The 21,950-nt window shown below is 32.9% G+C and overlaps 1 protein-coding gene across 4 annotated transcripts in view; it reads right to left on the reverse strand.

Moving 5' to 3' along the window:
* Positions 1 to 1,216: 1,216 nt before the first annotated feature.
* LOC139694944 (lachesin-like) overlaps positions 1,217 to 21,950 on the reverse strand; it is a 487,205-nt gene continuing 466,471 nt past the window's right edge. The window contains exons 5-12 of one of the 4 annotated variants that reach the window (XM_071593469.1): positions 20,085 to 20,235; positions 19,691 to 19,788; positions 17,462 to 17,636; positions 16,370 to 16,500; positions 14,018 to 14,186; positions 9,260 to 9,307; positions 7,746 to 7,855; positions 1,217 to 3,942 (exon numbers count right to left, since the gene is read on the reverse strand). In XM_071593469.1, coding sequence (XP_071449570.1) covers positions 7,755 to 7,855; positions 9,260 to 9,307; positions 14,018 to 14,186; positions 16,370 to 16,500; positions 17,462 to 17,636; positions 19,691 to 19,788; positions 20,085 to 20,235 — 873 coding nt within the window. In that variant the 3' untranslated portion in view covers positions 1,217 to 3,942; positions 7,746 to 7,754. Of the gene's footprint in view, positions 3,943 to 7,745; positions 7,856 to 9,259; positions 9,308 to 14,017; positions 14,187 to 16,369; positions 16,516 to 17,461; positions 17,637 to 19,690; positions 19,789 to 20,084; positions 20,236 to 21,950 lie in introns of all 4 variants that reach the window. The other 3 variants (XM_071593468.1, XM_071593467.1, XM_071593470.1) reach the window with 3 other exon arrangements.

Here is a 21,950-nt window from a genome sequence, read left to right on the forward strand (position 1 = left end):
TCATTTGAATAATCTATCTTCGTAAGTAGTTCTAACTTTTTACTTGCACTATGAATCAAATAAGAAGTATTGTTAGCATGCAAGAAAAAAGATACTTAGCACTACTTGCTACCCAGGAGAGAAGGCATTTTTGTTATTAGACCATTTTTATTGGCTATTTATTCATTATTATTTCTATGTTTTGCTACTCTGTATTAGAATTTATAAGTAGGTACCTAGGGTGTATACTTATGCGTATATTATTATTTTTTATGCAACTTTCTTTACATAATTATTATATTGTTATCCATTACAACTACATGTAATAATATGATGTCTTCTATATACTATTTTAACTATATATTCATTAATAGAACGTTGGGCTACTGACCGGATTGTCATGGGTTCGATTCCCGGGCGAGTCTCTGGGCACCTGCAGCTCCACCCAAGCTATGTGATATTTCAGGTACCAGATCTTCCTGGGAAACCATAACCGACACAGGGAAAGGAACTGGCCCCCCTACCCTGATGTGCGAATTTCACATGCCGTCGGGCTTAGTACTGGGTGAACTCTACCATCACCTACCAAACCGACCCTCGGGTTGATTACTGTGTCTATGGTTTTTATTCATTAATGTTCGGCATGCCCCAATATCCAGTCAATATTGGCATGGACAACATGAGTGAAATGCCAATGAAATTAATGTAGCAAAACTTTTGGAGACAATAATGCAGGATTTTTTTTATCCAAGAGAAGTGGTGTATTTACATAGTCTTAAGATTCTTCGGGACAGTCCATGTTTAACTAATTTACGGGAGGTTAAATTACCCTACCCCATTCATTTTCTAACTCTTACCCTTATCAGCCACACCCTCCACATGCCTATGATTGTCTTTCTAGCACTCTGATATCGTAAGTATCGTTAAATACACATATGAATGCCATTTTTTTTTTGTTTTCTCCAGCGTAGCTTTATTGAAAGTACATAACATATTGAAATGTAGTGATTGACTTTGTAATTCCACACACTTCATTTAAAACACGAACCAGGTTTCGATGTTGAACGTCATCATCATATGAATGCCTACTATCACCATAATGTAAGCGCCATCATTATTTGGCATCTTCCTCACTGTTCAGTAGATTCACACATATAGTCAAGTTATGACAACATAAATTTACATCATCTGTTCACATATATATTAAATGGGTTATAAATGACCTTTAACTACATAATGTACTGAAAAAATTTAATGCACCAGGAGTTGTAACAGAAAACCAAACAATACATCAAGTACAAAATTTTTTAACATTTCAATGGACATAAGTTATGATTAAAGAGAATTGGCATATTACATTCTAATTAATTAATATTGAAAAAAATATAATACAATGAGCTTTCTACATATTAAAACACATTGAAATCCAAAATGGTGCTGATTTTAAACAAACGTTCGGCAAATATTGATAGAAATTTAGGCTTTACCATAGAATAATATTCAATTAATATTGATGTCCCTATAATAAGTTCAAGGCTTTAATTCAATTTTTTATCTATTGAGAGAAATACTTTGTTCTTATATTCACAATTATATGCTTCAGTTTTGAAAATTAGACTAGAACTGAACTATTATCAAAATGGAATATACATCATGCCAGTTTTTGAAAAAAAATCCAAATGTATAGTAAAAGGGCTATCAAAGCCATAAAAAAATGAGTTTTCTCCACATTGGAATGTAGACCAAATTTTATTGTAGACCAAATTTTATAATATTTATGCTTTCTCACAACTAAAATTTAGCATTTATACAAGTTGTTTCCCAATCTTATAATTACAAAATAAGAATTGTGATGCATATGAAATAGATCTTTTGTATAATTTGGCATTATGAATTTCAATTGTTAGGTGCATAAATTCCAAAACATTCCAAATAACTTGTGGAAAAATGGTCTCTTTATTGAACACACTTCTTGTATTGAAAACCTTACTATAACTGTATAAGAAGCATCATCTACAAGTAAGTTAAGCCATTTCTTCCTCCTAGCTCCTGCTTTGCATAAGGTAACTAACAAAAATATCAATTCAAGCAATTCTCATTTAATTTATTTCATTACCAAAATGCATATTCAACAATTATTTATGCTAATTATTATTCATTATCCAACAACAGAGACAACAGAGACATGCACATCATATTATTCAATTTACTTCATTAAGGCATATAAAAGAGTAGCTTAGCTGGAAACTGGGGAAATTTGTTCTTCTTGAGGTACATATACAAATGAGTCAATAAGGACAAGCTATACTTTCTTCTGTGTGCATTCCCTTTCAGGCCTCTACCTTTTCAATTTATTTATGCTCTCATTCATATGTCCACATCACTACGTATTTGAATCATGTGCATCATGGAAAGCAAATATATTGGAGAGCCCTGTGAATAAGATAGGTATAGTGCTGCCAGTTTCTACTTAATTACTAATTAAGTGAAAGAATTTTCATTTCCAAGAAACCTATGGGCACTGTGCCATGGTAGAAGAGCACTTGCTATAAAGGCAAAGGAAAACTATCACGAGAGAGCACATATCAAACATTGTTGACACTGTCCATATGTTCGAATTACACTCCCACATCTACTTTATAATTAATTTAGATTTGGAGTCTCTGGCTGCACGTACAATTAAAACAGTCAATTTTATCTTGCTGCTGCTCAATGGTATATTACTCCCTTTACTAATTTGAAGTACAAAAATATTGGGACATTTTCGCAAAAGCAAACCTATTTTAATTACAAGACAATAAAAAGAACCTTTCTGGAAATCCCCAATATTTTAACCACCTATCAGTGATTTCACCCTCTCCCTGAAATCTTCTTTGGAAGAAAATTCTAAAACTCCTAGAAATGTTATCAGGAATTTTTTTGTATTAACTTATTTACATAATTTCTGTTCCCTATGCCATCATTAAACTATTTCTCAATTTCTATTAAAATATTGGGGGTTTCCAAGTGAAAGCAACAGTTATGCAAATATAAATACCATGATAATTCAAAGTAAAATGTACACACACATGCAAACAAGTGGGATTCATTCATATCGATATTACCAGAAATGCGGATGAAATTATTTACATTAGATTATAAACAGTTCCTTGAATGAAATGCTTAGCGTAACTTAAACTGGCAATCAATATTTTGTGCCCAGTACGATGCTGAAGGATTCTGTGCTCATTCAGAGAAATGTTCTATCAAAAAAATCTTTGGGACCGGCATAAATTTCAAAACAGCCACGCTTAGTATTTTGCTTGAGCTAGCACAAGACATAGTTTACAGATTTGTTTGAATAAAAGAGTACCAATATAACAGTATTGGTTAATACCTATGTACATTGGTAACACTTTCCCACCACAAATCCAGTTGAACTGAAATGGTTAAAATGTATGCACTTGAATATTTCTTCTGTGCAGAATTACTTACGTGTGATAACACATTGAATGGCTAAACTTCATTTTACCTATAATGTTTTGCACTCTGCTCTATGTAAAAATAAAATTATATTTTGTGACCAACAAGAACAAAGTGAGATGGCTACAAAAGCTAGAGTTGAAAGTTCAATTTTTTTCCAATTATTCTTCTTCTGCATTCACCCTTCTGAATTTTAAGCATGAAAAATGTCTCTTTCACAGTGACTCAGAAGGCACCTCACATATTAGTACACATCACCTCTTTTTTCCATCTCATCCTGAAAACCGTTCCATTCTTGCATTTCTTTCATGATTTAACTCAAGAGAGAAAGAGAGACTGAAGAAATCCTCCCCTGCATTTCAAGATGATTTCCAATTAATGCACTCGATTTTCATGATGCCTTTGCAATGCAGTAGAGTAATCCCTTCATCAATTTGTCTTTGATTAGTTAAAGAAGTCCAAAACATGGATGAAATACATGGATTATCATCCTTACACCACCTGTAAATAAAAAAAAATGTTTTAATTCACAAATGAAAAAGACTATGCCTCTTCACCCCCATTGGAGCATATTGAGGAAGAGTAAATAGGTTATATATGTGGAAGAGCAACCATAATGGTCACCATTGAATTATGTAAGGACTTTTTTCATTTTTCTAGACCACTCTCTACCCTTTTTAAGAATCAATGCTATATAAACTTACCCCTCTTTTAAATTATCAGGGAATCATAAATATTAAATTAACTCCTTTTTCTGAAATTGTACACTGCCTTGAATGTCAACTTTTTTTTACCAACTAGCATTAGTATCTTGGAAATGTTTTGTACCAATATGGTCAAAGTAGTATGAAAATCAGATGAAGACTTGAATTAGGCAAAGAAGATCTTTCACAAGGAGGGATGGATGACAAAGATGTTGAGTAAGGATGTCAAGAAAAGACCAGTAAAATTTTGAGATGCAGCTAGGTTCTGTATGATTGGAAAAGGTAAGTTTGAAAGGCAAAAAAGATAGATTGAGAGTATTTTTAATGGTGATGGAAGGCAAGCAAAGGAAGGGAAAGGAAAATGATAGGCGTTTTGGAAGAATGAAGGGAGATATGAAGTAATTGGAATTGAAAAAAGTTTAATGTAGCGTAGAGCATGATATTCCTTTTTTTATAGAGCTGGAAAGTGTAGCAAAGATCTTCTGTGCCCTCCTGTGTGCATCCAAAACCTACCTTAAATGCCAGAATACCTACTACACATACTGATGTTAGAATAATTACAGTGAAATGAACAAATATTACAAAAAAACAATACTAAGTTGACAAATGTGTAAATCCCTCCAAATGGATTCCAACCATGATGCGATGGAAGGGCTTGTGCATTCCAATGACCTCTAGAGCTGTACTGGTGGGACTAATGTTAGTGGGCTACCCATGCAAGATAATGTCCTATAGTCATGCTAGGGTAACCCATACTAGACAGATCAAAAGTAAAGAGCCAGGAGAAAGGATTTTTGCACAGCACCTCAGTGAGTTGAGTTGGCTACGAAGGCAACTAAACCCCAGTGAGGTGTTCATTTGAGTGATGGTGTCATGCTAAAAACAATATTGTAAAAGGCTATGGGAAACCATCTCAAGAAGCATATTGGACAGAGATCTGAGTATGAGTCCTGACAACTTGGGAATATGACCAGCTGGGATGTGTGTCCTGTCAGGCAGCGGGATAGAGAAGCCATCTGTGGTCATGGTTTAGGCACAAGAAAAGACTGCAGAGTGAGGTGATGAAATTCAGCATGATAAAGGGTTTAGTCATATTGAATGCTTTTATCATATTTAATGCTTTAATTATATTGAACACGGCAATAGGTGTTAGTATACATGGAAAAAAGTACTAGCAATATACTAGATTATTTGATGGATAGGCACGATTTAGGAACAGGGTGAGTAATTCTCAAGGCCTTCTCAGAGAGGATGCGGATTCAGATTATAATTTATGACTAATGAATTATAAGTCACCCTCAAGTAATGTCACCCTCAAGAGGATAAAACAGGAAATAAGATTGAGGAAAAGGAAGGTAGTAGTATTAACTGAAACCACAATAAAGGAATAACAGCAGTGAAGATGGTGAAATCGGCCAACAAGGTGATGGCAACAGTTTTTTGGAGGCACCCAATATTGCATTATTATTGCAACGTTTGAGCAAAGAAATCCAGAAAAAAACATCCCCATTTGGCAAAGAAAGAAATTATCTTCCATTAAGACAGTGAACAGGTGCATACATCTATGCAGTTTCAATGGTGAAAATTATGGAATTCAAGTTTGAATTATTACAACATCCACCGCATTCACCAGATTTGACCCATGTGATTTTTTTTATTTCCAAACATGAAAAAGTGGCTCAGAGGAAAAGGATTCACATCAAACGAGGAGGTCATTACCAACATAGACGCCTATTTTGAGGACCTTTCAAAATCCTACTTTTTTTGATGGCTTAAAAAAGTAGGAGAAATGCTGGGAAAAGTGTATCGAGCTAAAAAAAATCTACCAAAAATAAGGTGTTTTTTCAATTTTTTCTAAGAACTAATTGAACAACCCATGTAATAGAGCTTGGTTCTTATTGCCATTATCTGCAGTCCATGAGGAAAACATGTAAAAATGACAATTCGTACTGGTTTGTTCCCAATGAAAGATATAACATGGAGTATTAGCTGCAGTGGGAATTGGTGTCATGAGTACAGACTACTTTTAACCCATCTGATTATCCCAATGTTCACTGCATACTCAAAACCTCTGTATGCATTTATAACAAATTACTTTCAATGTTTACTTTAAAGGATTTCCCTAACTATTCGAAATGTTGTTCATTCCAAAGACATTATTTTAGAAAATATCAATAATCAACTTTCATAATTTTTATTCAGGTACAGTAAGGCCAGCAATATATTTCACTGGATAAGAAATGGTATTTACAGGGAATTTATTGATATCTATAGGCAAATTAAATGGAGAATATTACCAATTTTTAACTTAAATGAAGATATTATCAATGTATGTTCTGGATTGAGGTGTAAGGTTGAAGAGCTATTCATAGCTGAATATAATCAGCTAGAGTAAATACTAAAGTAAGGGTGAATGATCACATAGGTTCCTTCTAGAGAAAAGGGAGTAGGGGAAGGGAAAATAGAGGAGTTAAATTCAAGTTGGATGGTTAAACCCAGTATTGTTTCCAATAACCAACCATATCCCAATACCATCATAAAAATCTTAGTACTGAGATATGGTTGATAATATGAAACAATGCTGGATTCAAGCATCCTACTTGAATTTGACTCCTCTATTTTCCTACTATCATTCATACTGGAGCATAATTATGTACAGCACGGAAACATGGTCATTGAACTAGGATGATAGGAGTAGATTGAAGGCTTTTGAAATGTGGGTGTGGAGAAGGATGGAGAGGGTTAAGTACACAGAGAGGAAAACAAATGGATAGCAGATAGGTGGAAAGGAGAGAGAGGATTGCTGGGAGAAATCTTTAGGATACAGAAAAAATGGATACAAAGAACACTGATTGGCAGTGGTATGTTGAAGACTGCGGTAGAGGGGAGAATGTTAGGCAAATGAGGAAAGGACAGAAATAGGATAGGGCTGCTGGATGGAATGACGAGAGGAAGGAAGTATACAGAGATGAAGAGGGGCTTGTTGTAGAGTAGGATGTTGGGTTGTGCTTTTTTAGGAGGGACAAGATAATTATTTGGTAGTTGTGTCCACCCAAAACCTACCTTAACTGGTAGATAACCAATAATAATAATCCCCATGCCTCCCCTCATCTTAACCTTCACTCCCTACTTCCTCTTTTCTCAACCTTCTGTAGGCACACCATTCAAGGATCTTTCCTCAAGGCATTCAATCATGAAAATAATTTTACCATCCTCTTCCTCCTACTCTAACCTATGCCCACTATTTAAAGGGACACTTTCATATTATTTTTTGGCGAGTCATCGAAAATTGTCAAAATACTGAATTTATGGTTGGGTAAACTTGAATCTCCATGGAAACTTACATTTATTTCATCAAACTATCTTGGATACAGATTTTTCACTAGAATTTTGTACCTTCCAAACTTCTTAAATTAACATATCTGTACCAAATTCAAGTTACTTATGATTAATAACAAATACAGGTACTAAACTTCAACATATTTAACTCTGTACATTTACTAGTAACATTTCTGATATTTTAAATGCATTCAAAATATAGCTCCATTTATCCCAATAGAAGTATTTTAATTATGGATGAGTAAAGAGATGAATACTTACTTTTCTAAGTTACACATGGAAATATGCCATCAAGGCTATTAACAAAGCTGCTAGAATGTTTGGCCTTAGTCCTTCCACACCAGAGCCGCTCGATTCTTCCAATAAAGGTTCTGCAAAGGGAAAGAATGAGATTTGGGTTCAGTCAGGTAATGAAAAGGAATGATCAAAAATATAAACAAATGAATTGGCAATAACTTGTTTTTGCATGACTCATGGAAAAATGTTAAATAATTCCTTGGAATTTTTACAGCAAGCAAATTCCAGAAGAAGAGATATTCACTAAGAATTAAAAAAAAATCCAAATTTATCTTACAGAGATATTAACAGTGACAGTGGAATAAAGCATTGAGTTTGCTGACTGTGCCACTTTTGACAATCTGCTTATCTTGAACTTCTTTTTGAGCTAGCTAACAAAAATTGCGGATAAAATGGTTTCTTTGAGCAAATAATTTAAAACCCCAATTGAGTTTATAAATCAAAGTTTTATAAGCAAAATAGATAGAAACAAATTCAAAGCCTTCAAGGAAAAGCGTCTACCTTGAGGTAATATGTCATTAGGGTGTTTTGGAAATTCAGAAAGATGCCCAAAACTTTTAATGATGGAGCTGAAGAGGCTAAGAAAAACTTGAAAAAATTTATTTCAAAATACAGTGAACTCTTAATTATCCACTTTATAGGGCGCATGATGAATTGAAAAGCATAGATAACTGAAATATGTGGAAAATATATCGTGATGTAAACGGATATTACACAGAGACTCTCCCTTCTCATTCCTTGTGATTATTTCACATTTTTTTGGCAATCTGAAGTACAATTTTTCCATTTCTCAATCATTTTCATTAGGATGGAATTATAGCTTTCCATTAATGAGATCTAACATGAAGAGAATAGCAGAACATATTTTCCTCAAAGAGCAGAACCATTCCCGTAGCCAGGAAAAAGCAAATGACTGGCAAAGAAAATGAATTGACAAAGGATTGCTGATACCAATTCATATTCATCATTTGATAACAATTAAAACAATGCATTGTAGACATTTAATCACTTATTTTTTGCAAAGTAATCCATATTTGCTCATCCAGAAGGAATACTTGGAATTCTTAGGGCTAGTGAGTATGAGGGAAATTCCAATGGGAAAATATGGATAGCACAAAAATAATTAAATTAAAACACATACTATTAACACCTTTTTATTATGTGAAATTATTAACTTCTAAAGAAGCACATGTATTTAAAAAAAAGTACATCGAAGTTTCAAAGAATTTGATTCCCTTTACAATTGTAATTTTATTAAAATTTTGCGATACTAGAAAGAGAATGGCATAGATAATCAATAAAACAGATAATCCATGAACAGATACTTGAGAGTTCACTCTACAAAGGTATGTTGAAGGTGAAAATGTCAACATGGTACACAGTCAGCAATCTATGTAAAGCTATGAGTGCCCAACTATCCCACAACTATAAAACATGACAAATACTTGGAAGTAATGCGAAATAAAATAATTACAAACCTTCTTGTGATATTGTTTTGGCCTGGGGCTCAGTTTTTTGGTAATCCACTGGGTAAAATACAGCAAAGAAAGATAAAATTATACAAATTAAAAAAGCAAATGAAGTAAATTAACATCTAGTGAACTATTTCATAATAATAAATCAGATAAAACAAACAGAAAAGTTTGTGCAACACTAAATTTAATATGCATTTGGCACAAAGGAAAATCATAATTAATTAATGTGCTTCTTTCTAATGAAAAACAATGCAAATGAAATAATCATATATGGCGAGAAAGTGATGAAAAATCCTTTTTGAAATCTTTGAGAATTTTAGAACACTTAATAAGAGAATTAAAATGCATTTCATAATATTGAATTTTCTCTACATAAGAGTATGATAAAGTGACTAAGAAAATTTTAAATCTGCACCATAAACAAACATAAATCAGAGCATGAAAATAGCATCAGTGCATTCAAAATGTGCCAGGAACCTTTGTTTAATATCAGATAATTTTCAATGCGGAGCATTTTGTTCCAGTGTTGGCTGAGAGTTGCCATTAAATGAAAAACCCAAAAAAGGAAATCAAATATTTGATTTTCTTGAATATTCTTATTTCAGAAATAAGTTACACCAGTATCTAAGGGCAGATGCAATCAAGGAATTGCCAAGACTGAGAATATATATTAAACTTAAAGAGCATATGTACATGACTGGCATGAGATAAAACCTTGAACTGAACAAAAACCATAGTGGCAGACTGTTACAATCAGTGTATGTTTGAAATTATATACAGTGGTATTTGTAGAAAAAGTGAGTAGTACCACTTCTCTTCAATGTTAAAATTTCCTAATTCACATGCATAATATTCTTCAAAAGAGTAGTTAATTCACATAAGGTGTGTAGTGCTCATATCTCTGTTTCCAGATGTGTGAACATATGGATAGGTGTACCCTAAATTTGCGAATATGCAGATAAAATACCCTCTGAACAGCCCTGGTGAATGCAATATTTATCTCCCATCACTTCTACCATCATGCTAAGTCTCAGGCACTCCTTCCACTTCTTCATGCCCTTCCTCAAACACTCATGACTCCCAATAAACACCCAAAAGTGGATTTGCCACAACAGATGTAACTTTGCACTTCCTAATGAAATTTTAATGTGTGTTCTGGCTCAACCCTGACATTCGCACTGTTCTAAGATTATGCGTATAATAAAATATTAATTGTTATCAATTTTCTTTAACAAAATTAGAATTTAAGTTTTCATTGAAATATTTACAAAATCATGGCAATCATAGACAGTAACAGTAGAAAGTACAACAAAAGAACTGAGCATTTGCATTAAGTCAGTTAATGTATAGAAAAAGAGAAATTAGAAAGAAGTTTTGTTAGAAATAAAATCCAGGAGTAGTCAGCCTAGAGCATCTGAGCAGTAAGCGAAGTCATTATTTGTGAAGCTGTGGCACAACCAGTGATAGGTGCTGATACCGTCATAACCAGAAGAAATTTTGGCATGAAATATAATTATTAGCTATTCCATGTTCCACTGCCCCTCTATTCACAAATATACTGCCTTTTAAGCATAAGTGATCTCTATTTTATTGAGGAGTGACTTTCCAATTTTGCTTAAGTATTACAGATAATTCATGGTACTTGTAGCGTTGACTTTTGTCAATTGTGATAGGTCCCATGTGTACTGTACCAACCAGTAACACATGTAAAACAGATTTGACTATCCATGGTAAGTTGCCAATCATACTGTCGGTAGCATAACTTATGGCAGGCATTTTATGATACACTCGCTTATTCAAGTTTTATTATGCAGCTTGTTCATGATAATATATATTATGAAAAATACATAATGAATCTGGAGATTATACTTCCTCAACAACTAAGTTATTGACATTTTACACTAAAAAATTCCAGTATGTTCAATTGATAATTGAATTCTATGGATTACTAAATTCTGCAAAATAATTTATTGGTTTTGAGTCACCATAAAGTTTTACCCTTGCAACTATTTAAGAAATGGATCTTAAAAATGCCTATGATCTGCATACCATACTCTTACTCAGTTCATTTGAAGTCCGTGAACATTATAATTACATACCTATATTTAAATTAAAATAGCAATAATGAGGATTTTGATTGATCCTAAATTTCTGTCCATAATAAATAATTAGCACTTAAGGATAAAAAACTGAAGCAATTAAAATTATATAATTGCTGGAGGAGCAACTGCTTTCATGCATTATGTCTAAACGTTTTATATTAATATGTTTGTTAACTGATTGGAAACATTTAAACTTTCCTTCAATTGAGGTGAAACCACAAAAGAAATAAGACACCCATGTGTCAGTGAGTAATCCCTATTAAATATATACATTGAACGTTTTAAAAAATCCATTTAGCTAAATGATATATTTTAAAAGTGGTGTTTAAAGTTTTATATGAGAGTTACTTTTTTAATTTGATTATCAATGATATTCCCCTGGGATCACCTACTATACATGGGAATATCACGAGGGTGGTCTGAAAAGTTTCCGACCACAGAAATCATCAGAAATTTCAGAAAAAATGTCTTGTATCTTTGTTACCTCGAAAACTTTTCATGCCATTCACGCATAATTTTGGTGTTTCAGTGATGACATCATGTGCAAAATAGGAAACTAAAGTGCATTAATTGTATTTATTTACATTGGTTTGTACAAGGATGTTAACGATGGGACAGGTTAACAAGGAGTCATTCTACCAAGGAATGTCATTTAAATATTATTTCAATAAATAAATAAATAAATGTTCTAAAGAGAGTCCACTATATAGGTACTTTGTTACTTAATGTGGTGACTATACCTATTTGGAATCCTTTTAGGCAATAATTTTCAAGTTCACTATTTGAATAGATTATTTTTAGATATTTTTTAGGTCTACATCACCTTATTTTAACTCGATATTATATTTACATTTTATTGTTATCATTGATTTCAGCATTGCTTAAATGTTTTGGTGTGAACTTATAATATTTTCTTCTCCACTGATAAATGTTTGACTGTTTTTTTACAATTTACTATGTTTCATTTTCATTTTCACATTTCCCAGGGTTATCCTTGCAATTATCATAAATTACCAGCCGTGTTATCAAGGTAAGGCTACTGAGGGATAAAACAACGACAAGGACATGGCTGCTGAGGATTAGCATTATATAAATGTAAATGTATGGCAAAATTAATTACAGATTATGGAAATGGATTTAAAAAAATACAAAATTAACACATGTCACCTCAACAAGATCATATGCATTATGTGAAATTCCTTTTACATGGGTACTTCTTCCATTTATATTAATTATTTTTTAAGGAATATTCTAGAAAGTTCTGCAGGTCAAGCAAGGGTGCAAATTGTAAATTGAATATTACTACAATTATTATGAGGCAGCCATAAAGTCTGAAATATTTCAAACCTTAAAATATAAGGCGTACTTGAGAAATATTATTAAGAGCAAAGATAGAGAAAAAACACATTACTAAATTGACTGAGGTATGGGAAAATCAACCAGGACCTTTATGATGTACACTTCATTGACGTCATATAAAGAAAAATGAGCGCTGTATTTCCAATCTAGTTAAACTGATAAGAGCATCAATGAACATTAAACCGATTGTGTAAAATTATGTGAAAACCAAAGTTTTACCCATTACATAGACATGTTTATAGCTCATATTGTCATTCATAATCAATTGTTATTCCCAATTTCACCCATTCATTTGCACCATATGTATTTATTAGCTGTCAGGCAATAATATAACAATAATTGCCAGGCTGTAAATAAATATACTGCAATAGAACAGCTGATTTATCTTGATTTATTCAATGGGAAAGGTAGCTGCAGAGTTTATATTATGTAAAATTCAAAAAGTACAGGATATTTTGTTTATGTAAATGATTCAAGATGAATGCTAAATGAAAGTGAAACACAGTGAAATGTAGAAATTTAAAATGAAATATAAAATATCATCCAACGGTAGAAAAATAGAAAAAGGGTAAGGCGAAATTCACTATCAACTAGATGGAGAAATTAAAAGAATGTTTGAATTGACCATATTAAAATGTCAACAGAGATTAATTGAAATTAAACAGAATTACAACAAACAAAATTAAACTACGAAGAGGACTTGAAATGCTGATCTCAATGCTGACAGGCTAGAATGCTACCACTCTGCTATACCAACCTGGAGAGTAGCAATAAGTCAAGTTATAGCAGTAATAAGGTATTTGACTCATTTGATTCATTTTTCATTATTTAAATGTGACTTAATTGTAAAATTTAGGTTATTTACATCAGGGGGAGAATTTATGTGATTAGGGAACTCATGGGATTAAGTTTTGGAGAATTACATAGGAAGCTGATGAGACCCTCCCCTTTGATACATTAATACACTCTTTTAATTCGGTGAATGCCACCTTAAATACGATACAAAAACACACTTTTCCCACAAATCTATGAAAAATGTTAACTTCATCACATTTTTAAGTTTATATTTCTAATTCATTCATAACGCTACAAAAGGAATCCATTAAAATAACTGAATTCTCTTTATTTCCAATGGAGGTGCTACTACTCAATTTTTCTACATTTTTGATTCCACAGTGCATGCAAAATTTCTAAAATATTTTTATGAGAAATAAATCATAGTTACTCAAAAAGTCATTGCCCAGCGGCCAAATTAATTTCAAAATAAAATAGGTCAAAATAATAAGATAAATTAACATACTCCCTGGGAAAGACTGCCAGTCACTTTCACTTGACCATCCATATTGATTTTTAGATAGTAGAGTTGCTTCATAGACACCCTCTCCCAAATCAGAAAGCTCTGCAATCACAGTGTATACATTGCCATCAGGATTGACAACTTCAGGCTTGCCAATTTTCATTTCTGTTGTCTGGATATGGAATAAAGAAAAAATCAAAGTGAGAATGAGGATTATAATAACTATTCATAAGTATTAATGAGGATTATATTAATGAGGCTTGTATTAATCAGGATTACAATACATGAATACAAGATATCTACTTAATTCATCTTGTCATCTATGCAGACACAGCTACTCATTTTCCAGACTCCTGACTTTTCCCCAATGAACATGGCACCTTTTTTCAAATTTTTCTCACAAATGCTCCAAATCTGGCCAGGTACTTTTAGAGAATGTTCCCTCAATAATGCATGAGTCAGTAGTATCATTCAAATTGGCCTTGGTTTTTGCAAGAGCCCGCACATGAGATGTCGAGTTTAATGACTAATGGGTCCTACAACTAAAAGGAGCATAATCCTTGTTCGGAATTTCCAATTCACATATCATGTAGCAAACTTTTTAAAAATAAATAGTCCTTTCCCAGAAAGTTTGAAGAATATGAGCACTTCCAAGGCATTTTCCTGATTTCTGGATTTTCCTGAGCTTCTTCAAGACTGTGCGATGAGAGAGGAAAACAAAAATATGTCATTTCAACTAAAATTCCATAATCTATGTGTCAAGCCAGCTGATTCACAATGCTTACTTAAATGCTTCTTCAAGTAGAAATATTTTTATGAACTCAATTTTAAACTTTAACTTGTGATTAAACAATATAACTAACAATCTTATGACAGCATCGGTGAAGATATTTACCCTTCATGTACTTAATTTTCATTTAAGTGTTAATGGTGACCAATTCATTGTGTTCACTTTAATTGGTAGTAATATCTAACAGCTGTGTATTTCAAAATAAGAATAATAATAATTAATAAAATTTCAATAAAATCATTGCTCAAATTGCTATGTAATTTTTGTGAAATAATTGCTACATATTGCATAATGTTAAACTTGGTTTCATTATCAAAAGATAAAAAAATACTATTGTTTTGGATGAAAACTAATACATATTTTTGTTGAAGATTGCTTGATGGGAATATGAAAGCACTAGTACAAAGATGGCTCACTGGAGGGTGCCCTTCTGTGAGTGACAATGGAAAAGAATCTCATTGCAGCTCAAGAACCAGAACAAATCACATGACCTAGATCAATGTAAGTGAGAACAGAAGATGAACAAGAAACTTTGGGGCATGATTCCAAATGGTGGGTGAAGATAAATGATAAAAAATGCTGTTTCAATCACTGATTTGAAAACATAAAATATGCTTATTTTATGGGTTATGCCAGTAGCCAGAAGTCCACTATTTATGTACTTACTCCAATGGTGAGTCAGTTAATTGGCATTTTTCATAAAAATGTCATTATGACAGTGAGTGCTTCCTCAATAAGCAGAGGGCAAAAAATTAACTAGAAAGTTGCCAAGCGTGTCAATTTGACTATTTTTAATTGACAGATAAAACTCCATGATCATTTAACTTTCCTAATATGGAACCACCAGTAAATTTTATAAAGCTTATTTATTTTAAACCTGAATATTTCAAAGTTCAATATAATATGACTAAGCAGAACAATGAATGCAGAAACTCCCTGAAGTTACAATGTGAGATCTTTCACCAGTAGAACCAGAAAATTATTGGGAATCCATAATAAGTAAATTTAAGATGCTATCATCATGGCATGCACATCTCATGCATCAGATCCATAGTACAAGGATTTGGAATTGCAAACAATTACATCATGGGTGAATATCGACAGTGCACATGAGTACCTTTTACTTAATTGCTTCGATGAGCCCCTGTACATGTAATTAATTAATGGGTATAATTTAATAGCCTTTGTTGAAACGTGATTTATAAGGTATATAAGACTACTCTGAAATATTTGTGTTTAATACTTGCTCAAGCTTATATTGCTTTCAGAATGTCTATATGAGCTACTTAAACTTGTTTCATCTCACTCATTACTGGTAGGAAATTTCCGAAACTTCATGATTTTGGAATGACATTATTAAAAATCATAATACTCAAAACAAAATAACTATCTTGTACACTTTGCTCAAGAAAATATCATGTGAATTAATACCCATAAATGGATGAGTATGGTATATTCTATAATGAGACACAAAAAATCTACCATAGTTCCTTGGCTAACAGTGGAAGTTTAGCACAATATTTTGACTAATGTGAAAAACAAAAAAAAAGTGCAAATATGCTTACATTTTTCTTCCTATACATAAGCTTGTACTCAGTGATTGGTGAATTGCTCTCAACAGTCCATTTGAGAACTTGAGCATGTCCATTCTGCATCTTGGGTGAGTCGCTATCAAACTGAGCTCTGCTCGGCACTCCTGCAAATGGAATTACTGATATATGCAATGTCAAAAAGTTTTATCTTGCCCTTAAAAATTAACCGAAAACTACGAAATACATATGTAAATGTTCCTTACTTCCTAACCCACAAAGTATATATGTATTCAATTTCACAGCATATTAGATGTAGAACACTGTGTTAACCATCCTTTGGTCAATATATTTTATGTCCCTTACAACATAAGGATAGAATAAGCCAATTTTCATAATTAATTCAATAAATACAGAGAACACGGTTTAAACAAAGTCAAAGATAGAGATTCAGTTTGTCTACACTCAATTATACAAGGTCTGTTCATTACTTGTGCATGAATTTTTGGCCAAAAGCAACACACTAATGATACTGCAGCCACCGTATTCCCCAGAACTGGCCCCCAGTGACTTTTTCTTGTTCCCAAAACTGAAGAGGCCCATGAAAGGATGACGCTACGCTACAATTGACGAGATAAAGACTGCATCGAAGGAGGAGCTGAACAAGATCACAAAAAATGATTTTTTGAATAGCTTCGAGGATTGGAAAAAACATTGGCACAAGGGTATAATATCTAATAACATTTCTCTCTTGAAAGATATTGTGGTTAGAATGCAAGCAAGCACAACGCAAGCCAGTGCTAGAGGGAGAATGCTAGTGTCTGATGAAGTAACTAGAAAGTATATTCCCTTAAAGCCTTATCCACCGACAGAATCCATTCTTTGCATTGATAGAGGATTAAAACATTATTTTCCTCAGTAATCCTAAAAGAGTAACAGAGACAGATAAGCTTGAAGAAACAGCAATATTCACACTTCAAGTAGCTAGTTCTAAGATAAGAAATTGGATAGACAATGTTATGAAATAGAGAATAAGAAATATTTAAGAAACAGATACAAAATATGCATTATGGTATTTGTCAAAGTGGTATTTGAAAAATTAGTTGAATTATGCATTATGCAACTTACCAGAGAGCTTCATAACCTGCTGATTGCGTCCAATTGAATTGTTGGCAAAGCATGTGTAGGTTCCAAAGTCTTCATCATTGGTATTCTTGATGCGTAGGGTATGATGGTTGCCTATTCTTGACTCAGTGATCCTATCTGAAGGGGCCAGGAGTAGTCCTTCTTTGTACCAAATAACCTTAGAGAAAAATAAAGAAGGGTTTATTTAGACTAAAATTTGACTGATGCTTGGCTAACTTTTACACATATAGGTTAGAGAATAATAATATTGTAACTGATATAATGATGTGGGCATACGTTTGAACTTGTTTTTTCAGCATAACTTTAAGGCATAGGAAATATGAGAAATAGAGTAACAGTAACTTCAATCACGATATGCATATTTTTTTGGAGGATGAATGAAATGAAGAATTGGTCAAACAAAGATAAAGAAAGAGCTAATGAATTCACTCAAAGACACATAATGTGAGGCTATATGATTGGACTGGAAATAAAATCAAAACTGGCTGTCAATTGTCCATGTATGTGTATTCAGTTATCCACCTTTTTCAATTATCAGCTGACATATTCTCCAGTCTTACTGAGGATATTGATCCTCTTCTGTAAAACAATGGCTTTGTGCACATCAGAATTGAACCCCAAATATGAATATTCACCATTTTAATTTTGCAATTATTAAGATCCAAATAACAACAAAAATTATTGTAATTTCAACAGTGTAACACTAGTTCATAGAACATATCAGCAATAGGAGATTATAAAAAAACTGTTATTGCTGAGCATCAATGCCATCAATTCTATAAATGTACTTTACTTTTGATTGATTTGATAATACCAATAAATGTATACCATTATATGTAACTAAAATGAAAGTTATAATGAGATTCTACTGTAAAAACATATTCTGCCAGGGGCCTACATGTCTAGTATCTCTAGAGTTTGTTATATAGAGGGCCTACCTCTACATAACAAACTCCTTAACAAAATGAAAAGAATCCACATGCAGAGAGTTAATAATGTATAGATTACGGTGGATGGTGTGCTACTGATCGAATGTCTCTAATATGATTATATAATATGATATCATAGTTTGTTACGTTATCAATTTCTCTGATAGAACTATGAACATAAATTAGGATAAATATCATACTTCCTGGCCCATAAGATGTACTATTTTTACTCCAAAATGTGCTTTAAAATCAGCCTGCATTTCACAGGCCAGGGTTATACTGGTATAACTTCGACCTCGTACCTACTTCAGAAGCGTACCAACTATTAAGTATGTTTGCCCACATCAGGCATTAAAAATGGCATACTTGAAACTGAAAAAACTTACTGAAAACTTCAATACAAATTTCGAAAATATCTCTATTTTGAGTCATTCATCATTGACAGAGCTTTAATATTTTGTTGAAATTACTTCCCAAAAAAATCCCAAATAAATCATATTTGGGAATTAAAAAAAATATAATAATCTAAATGTGCTACACATACAATGGACCAGGAGGTAGTACAAAAGGGGTTAGAAGAATGGGTCACATCTCCCAGCACTGTCCAAGAAGGGGAGAGGGGGCCTTCAGATGAACATCCTCTTATTAATGGCAATATCAGAGGAAAAAGCAGTGCATGGCACAAAAGCTCATGTAATTTCTCTGTTTTGATTAAAAGACAATTTTATTGCTTTAATGAAAATAAAAGGCCTTATTTTCACCGTGCCCATTTGAATTACAATAGAGAGGGAGAGTGATGCAATCCATTGGCGTTTTCTACAATTTGCAGTCATCTGCTTTCATGATCATTGCTCTCTCTGTTAACCATACATAATTTTTTCAAGTGGATTACTTCTGATTATCTCTTTTTATCTTCTACTTTACTACAGGGAAATGTAACTGAGGAAACTAAAATACAGAAAGCTTGTAACAATATGAGTTACTTGACCTCGGATGCAAGCCGTAAGTCTGTAATCCTGATTGGTACAATAGCTACTATGTTTGCAAGTGTATATTGCAATAATGATATAACTTTGCTGATGATTACTAGGATTGTTGGAATTTCATTTCCAAGGAATTTTACTTTGCATTTGCCTGACAATTGTCAAAAAAAACAGCAACCAAGAGCTACAGCTAGATATCATATAATACATATCATGATTGCAATCTGATGGAGAATAGCAGCCCAAGTGTGAAAGTAAGGAGAGAATAAAGGCTGTCTAATCTCAATTGGAATATGCACCTTGGCTTTTGGCTCTGCATGGACAGTGCAGGTTATTTCAGATGTATATCCTTCTGCTGTGTTCACTGATTCCTTATCTATTTTGATTTCTGGGGCATCTGTAAAAATAAAAAGGAATGACGAGTATAAACAAGAACTTTCCACTTTTACTATGAAATACTGCTAATATCATATAGTATGCAGTAGGTGGTTTTGAGTACTTCAACACACATGAACTTTTTATGATTATATAAAAATGTTCAAGCAATACTAAAGAATGTATTACAATACTCAACTTCTGCGTTGAAAATTCACCAAAATAAAAACCACAAATGAAATCTCTATGCTGATACTTAAATTTTATGTCTAATTGTCAAAGCCTTCAAGAATTTAGAACTATGTAAATATAACTCACACTGCACACGGACATCTATGGTTGCTACAGCAGGCTTTCCATAGCCATTCTCAGCCTTGCATTCATAAGTTCCATTGTGATTTCTTTCCACAGGTTGAAATGTGATAGAGTTAGCAACTTTGGTTGCTTCTCCTGTTGGAAGGCGCTTCCCCTGGAAAATTAAGATTAGAAAATAAGTTTGATATGTAATAAATATTTATTGAAACTTATATATAATATATTTATAGAAAATAAATTTTATATAAAATCAATTGCAATAATGGCCATCCTTATCACTTCAATGAAGTTAAGGCCAATGGTTTTAGTTTATTCAATTTATTTAAATATTTTATTGAATTATTTCACAATGCATATTCTTCTGGCGGGACTTGACTAACTACACAAGAGATAATTGAAGATATTCAACCCATTGAAGACTGGCTTTGGATGGTACCTATTAATTGCTGTTTTCTATGCATTTCCTACTTCATTTTTTAATAACTGCTCTCTATCTTCAACCTATCTAGTATGCCTATTCCCCTCCTTCCTTCCTTCCTATTTTACATTCGTCATCCAAAATTCTCCCTTCAATCATGACCTTCAACATCCCAAAACCCTTCATTATTCCTTTCATCCATTTTTCCTGCCTTCATAGGATTTCCCCTCACAAATTTTTATCTTTGCCCACCATATTTAAAACTTCAGCATTCGTCTTTCTCTCTTTCTAGCTTACTTTCTTAATTCTTCACCACACACTCATCTCTTCATTAATCTTACCTTCATATCCTTACTGAGTGTAACTGTCATCATTTTTATTCATATATGCTTATTCTGTCACTGCCATTTTTCTGATGTCTCCACTATTACATCTCTCTCCCTCAAAATCCTGAATATCCACAATGCAAAAAATATCCCTGATTATATTTTATGCTCCTTTCTAATAATTCTCCTCTCATCACTGCAATGCCATTATGTGTTCCTATTCTCTTTCTAAGTCCAAATACATTTACCTAAGTTGTTTTTGCACTATTTTATAACCATCTCAATCCTATGGTTTTTGGTTCAAATTGATGGAATTTCATGATAAAAATTGAATAATAATAACTTTGTAAGTTCCATTGATTTTTATTTTAAAAAAATGACCAGTTTCCTTGTATAGTCAACATCATCACCACCTGATGATGTCGACTATTCAACAAAACTGGTCATTTAAAAAAATAAAAATCAGTGGATTCCGGTTATTATTATTCACCTTGTAACCATCTATTGATAATTCTCAAAACTACCTTTGATTCAAAATGTGAAATTAAAATTATTATCCTCTAGTCTATAAACACTACTGCTATTTTCCGGATAGGGACTGAAGTTGTACTAAGGAACTCTTGTGGCCAAATTCAATCATAAATACTACATATAAGTTTCAAGAATCTATTCCTTCCATTTCTCTCTTAGCTCTTTGAATCGTGATTCTAAGGGGATGTAATCTACTCCTACAGCCTTGTTTGACTACATCTTCCAAAATGCTTTTCTTTGCCTGGCCATCTAGTATTTGTTCATCCAAACTATCCTCATTTATGCCATATTCTCTTTCCGATTCTCCACCACTGAAAATTTCATAGAGCTCTTTTAGGTATCCTTTCCATCTTACTTGATCTGTTCTGACCCCATTAATAATTTCTCTGGGTCATACTCTTTGGTTGATTCAGTTTTTCCTTTTCTACATTCCGACAAACTTTTTAAAATACCACTTTTACTTTTTCCAGGTCCCTGCAATGTCTCCACATGCTTGCACTGGTCTTGCCACCACACATCTAGGTTGCCATATTAGTTGCTCCCTTTAAATTATTATTTACAAGTAGCTCACAGTATATTTTTCTCCTATTTCTT

The sequence above is a fragment of the Hetaerina americana genome, unplaced genomic scaffold, assembly GCF_022747635.1.
Source record: "Hetaerina americana unplaced genomic scaffold, ioHetAmer1.1.p SCAF_6, whole genome shotgun sequence".
In the NCBI taxonomy this organism is placed as follows: domain Eukaryota; kingdom Metazoa; phylum Arthropoda; class Insecta; order Odonata; family Calopterygidae; genus Hetaerina; species Hetaerina americana.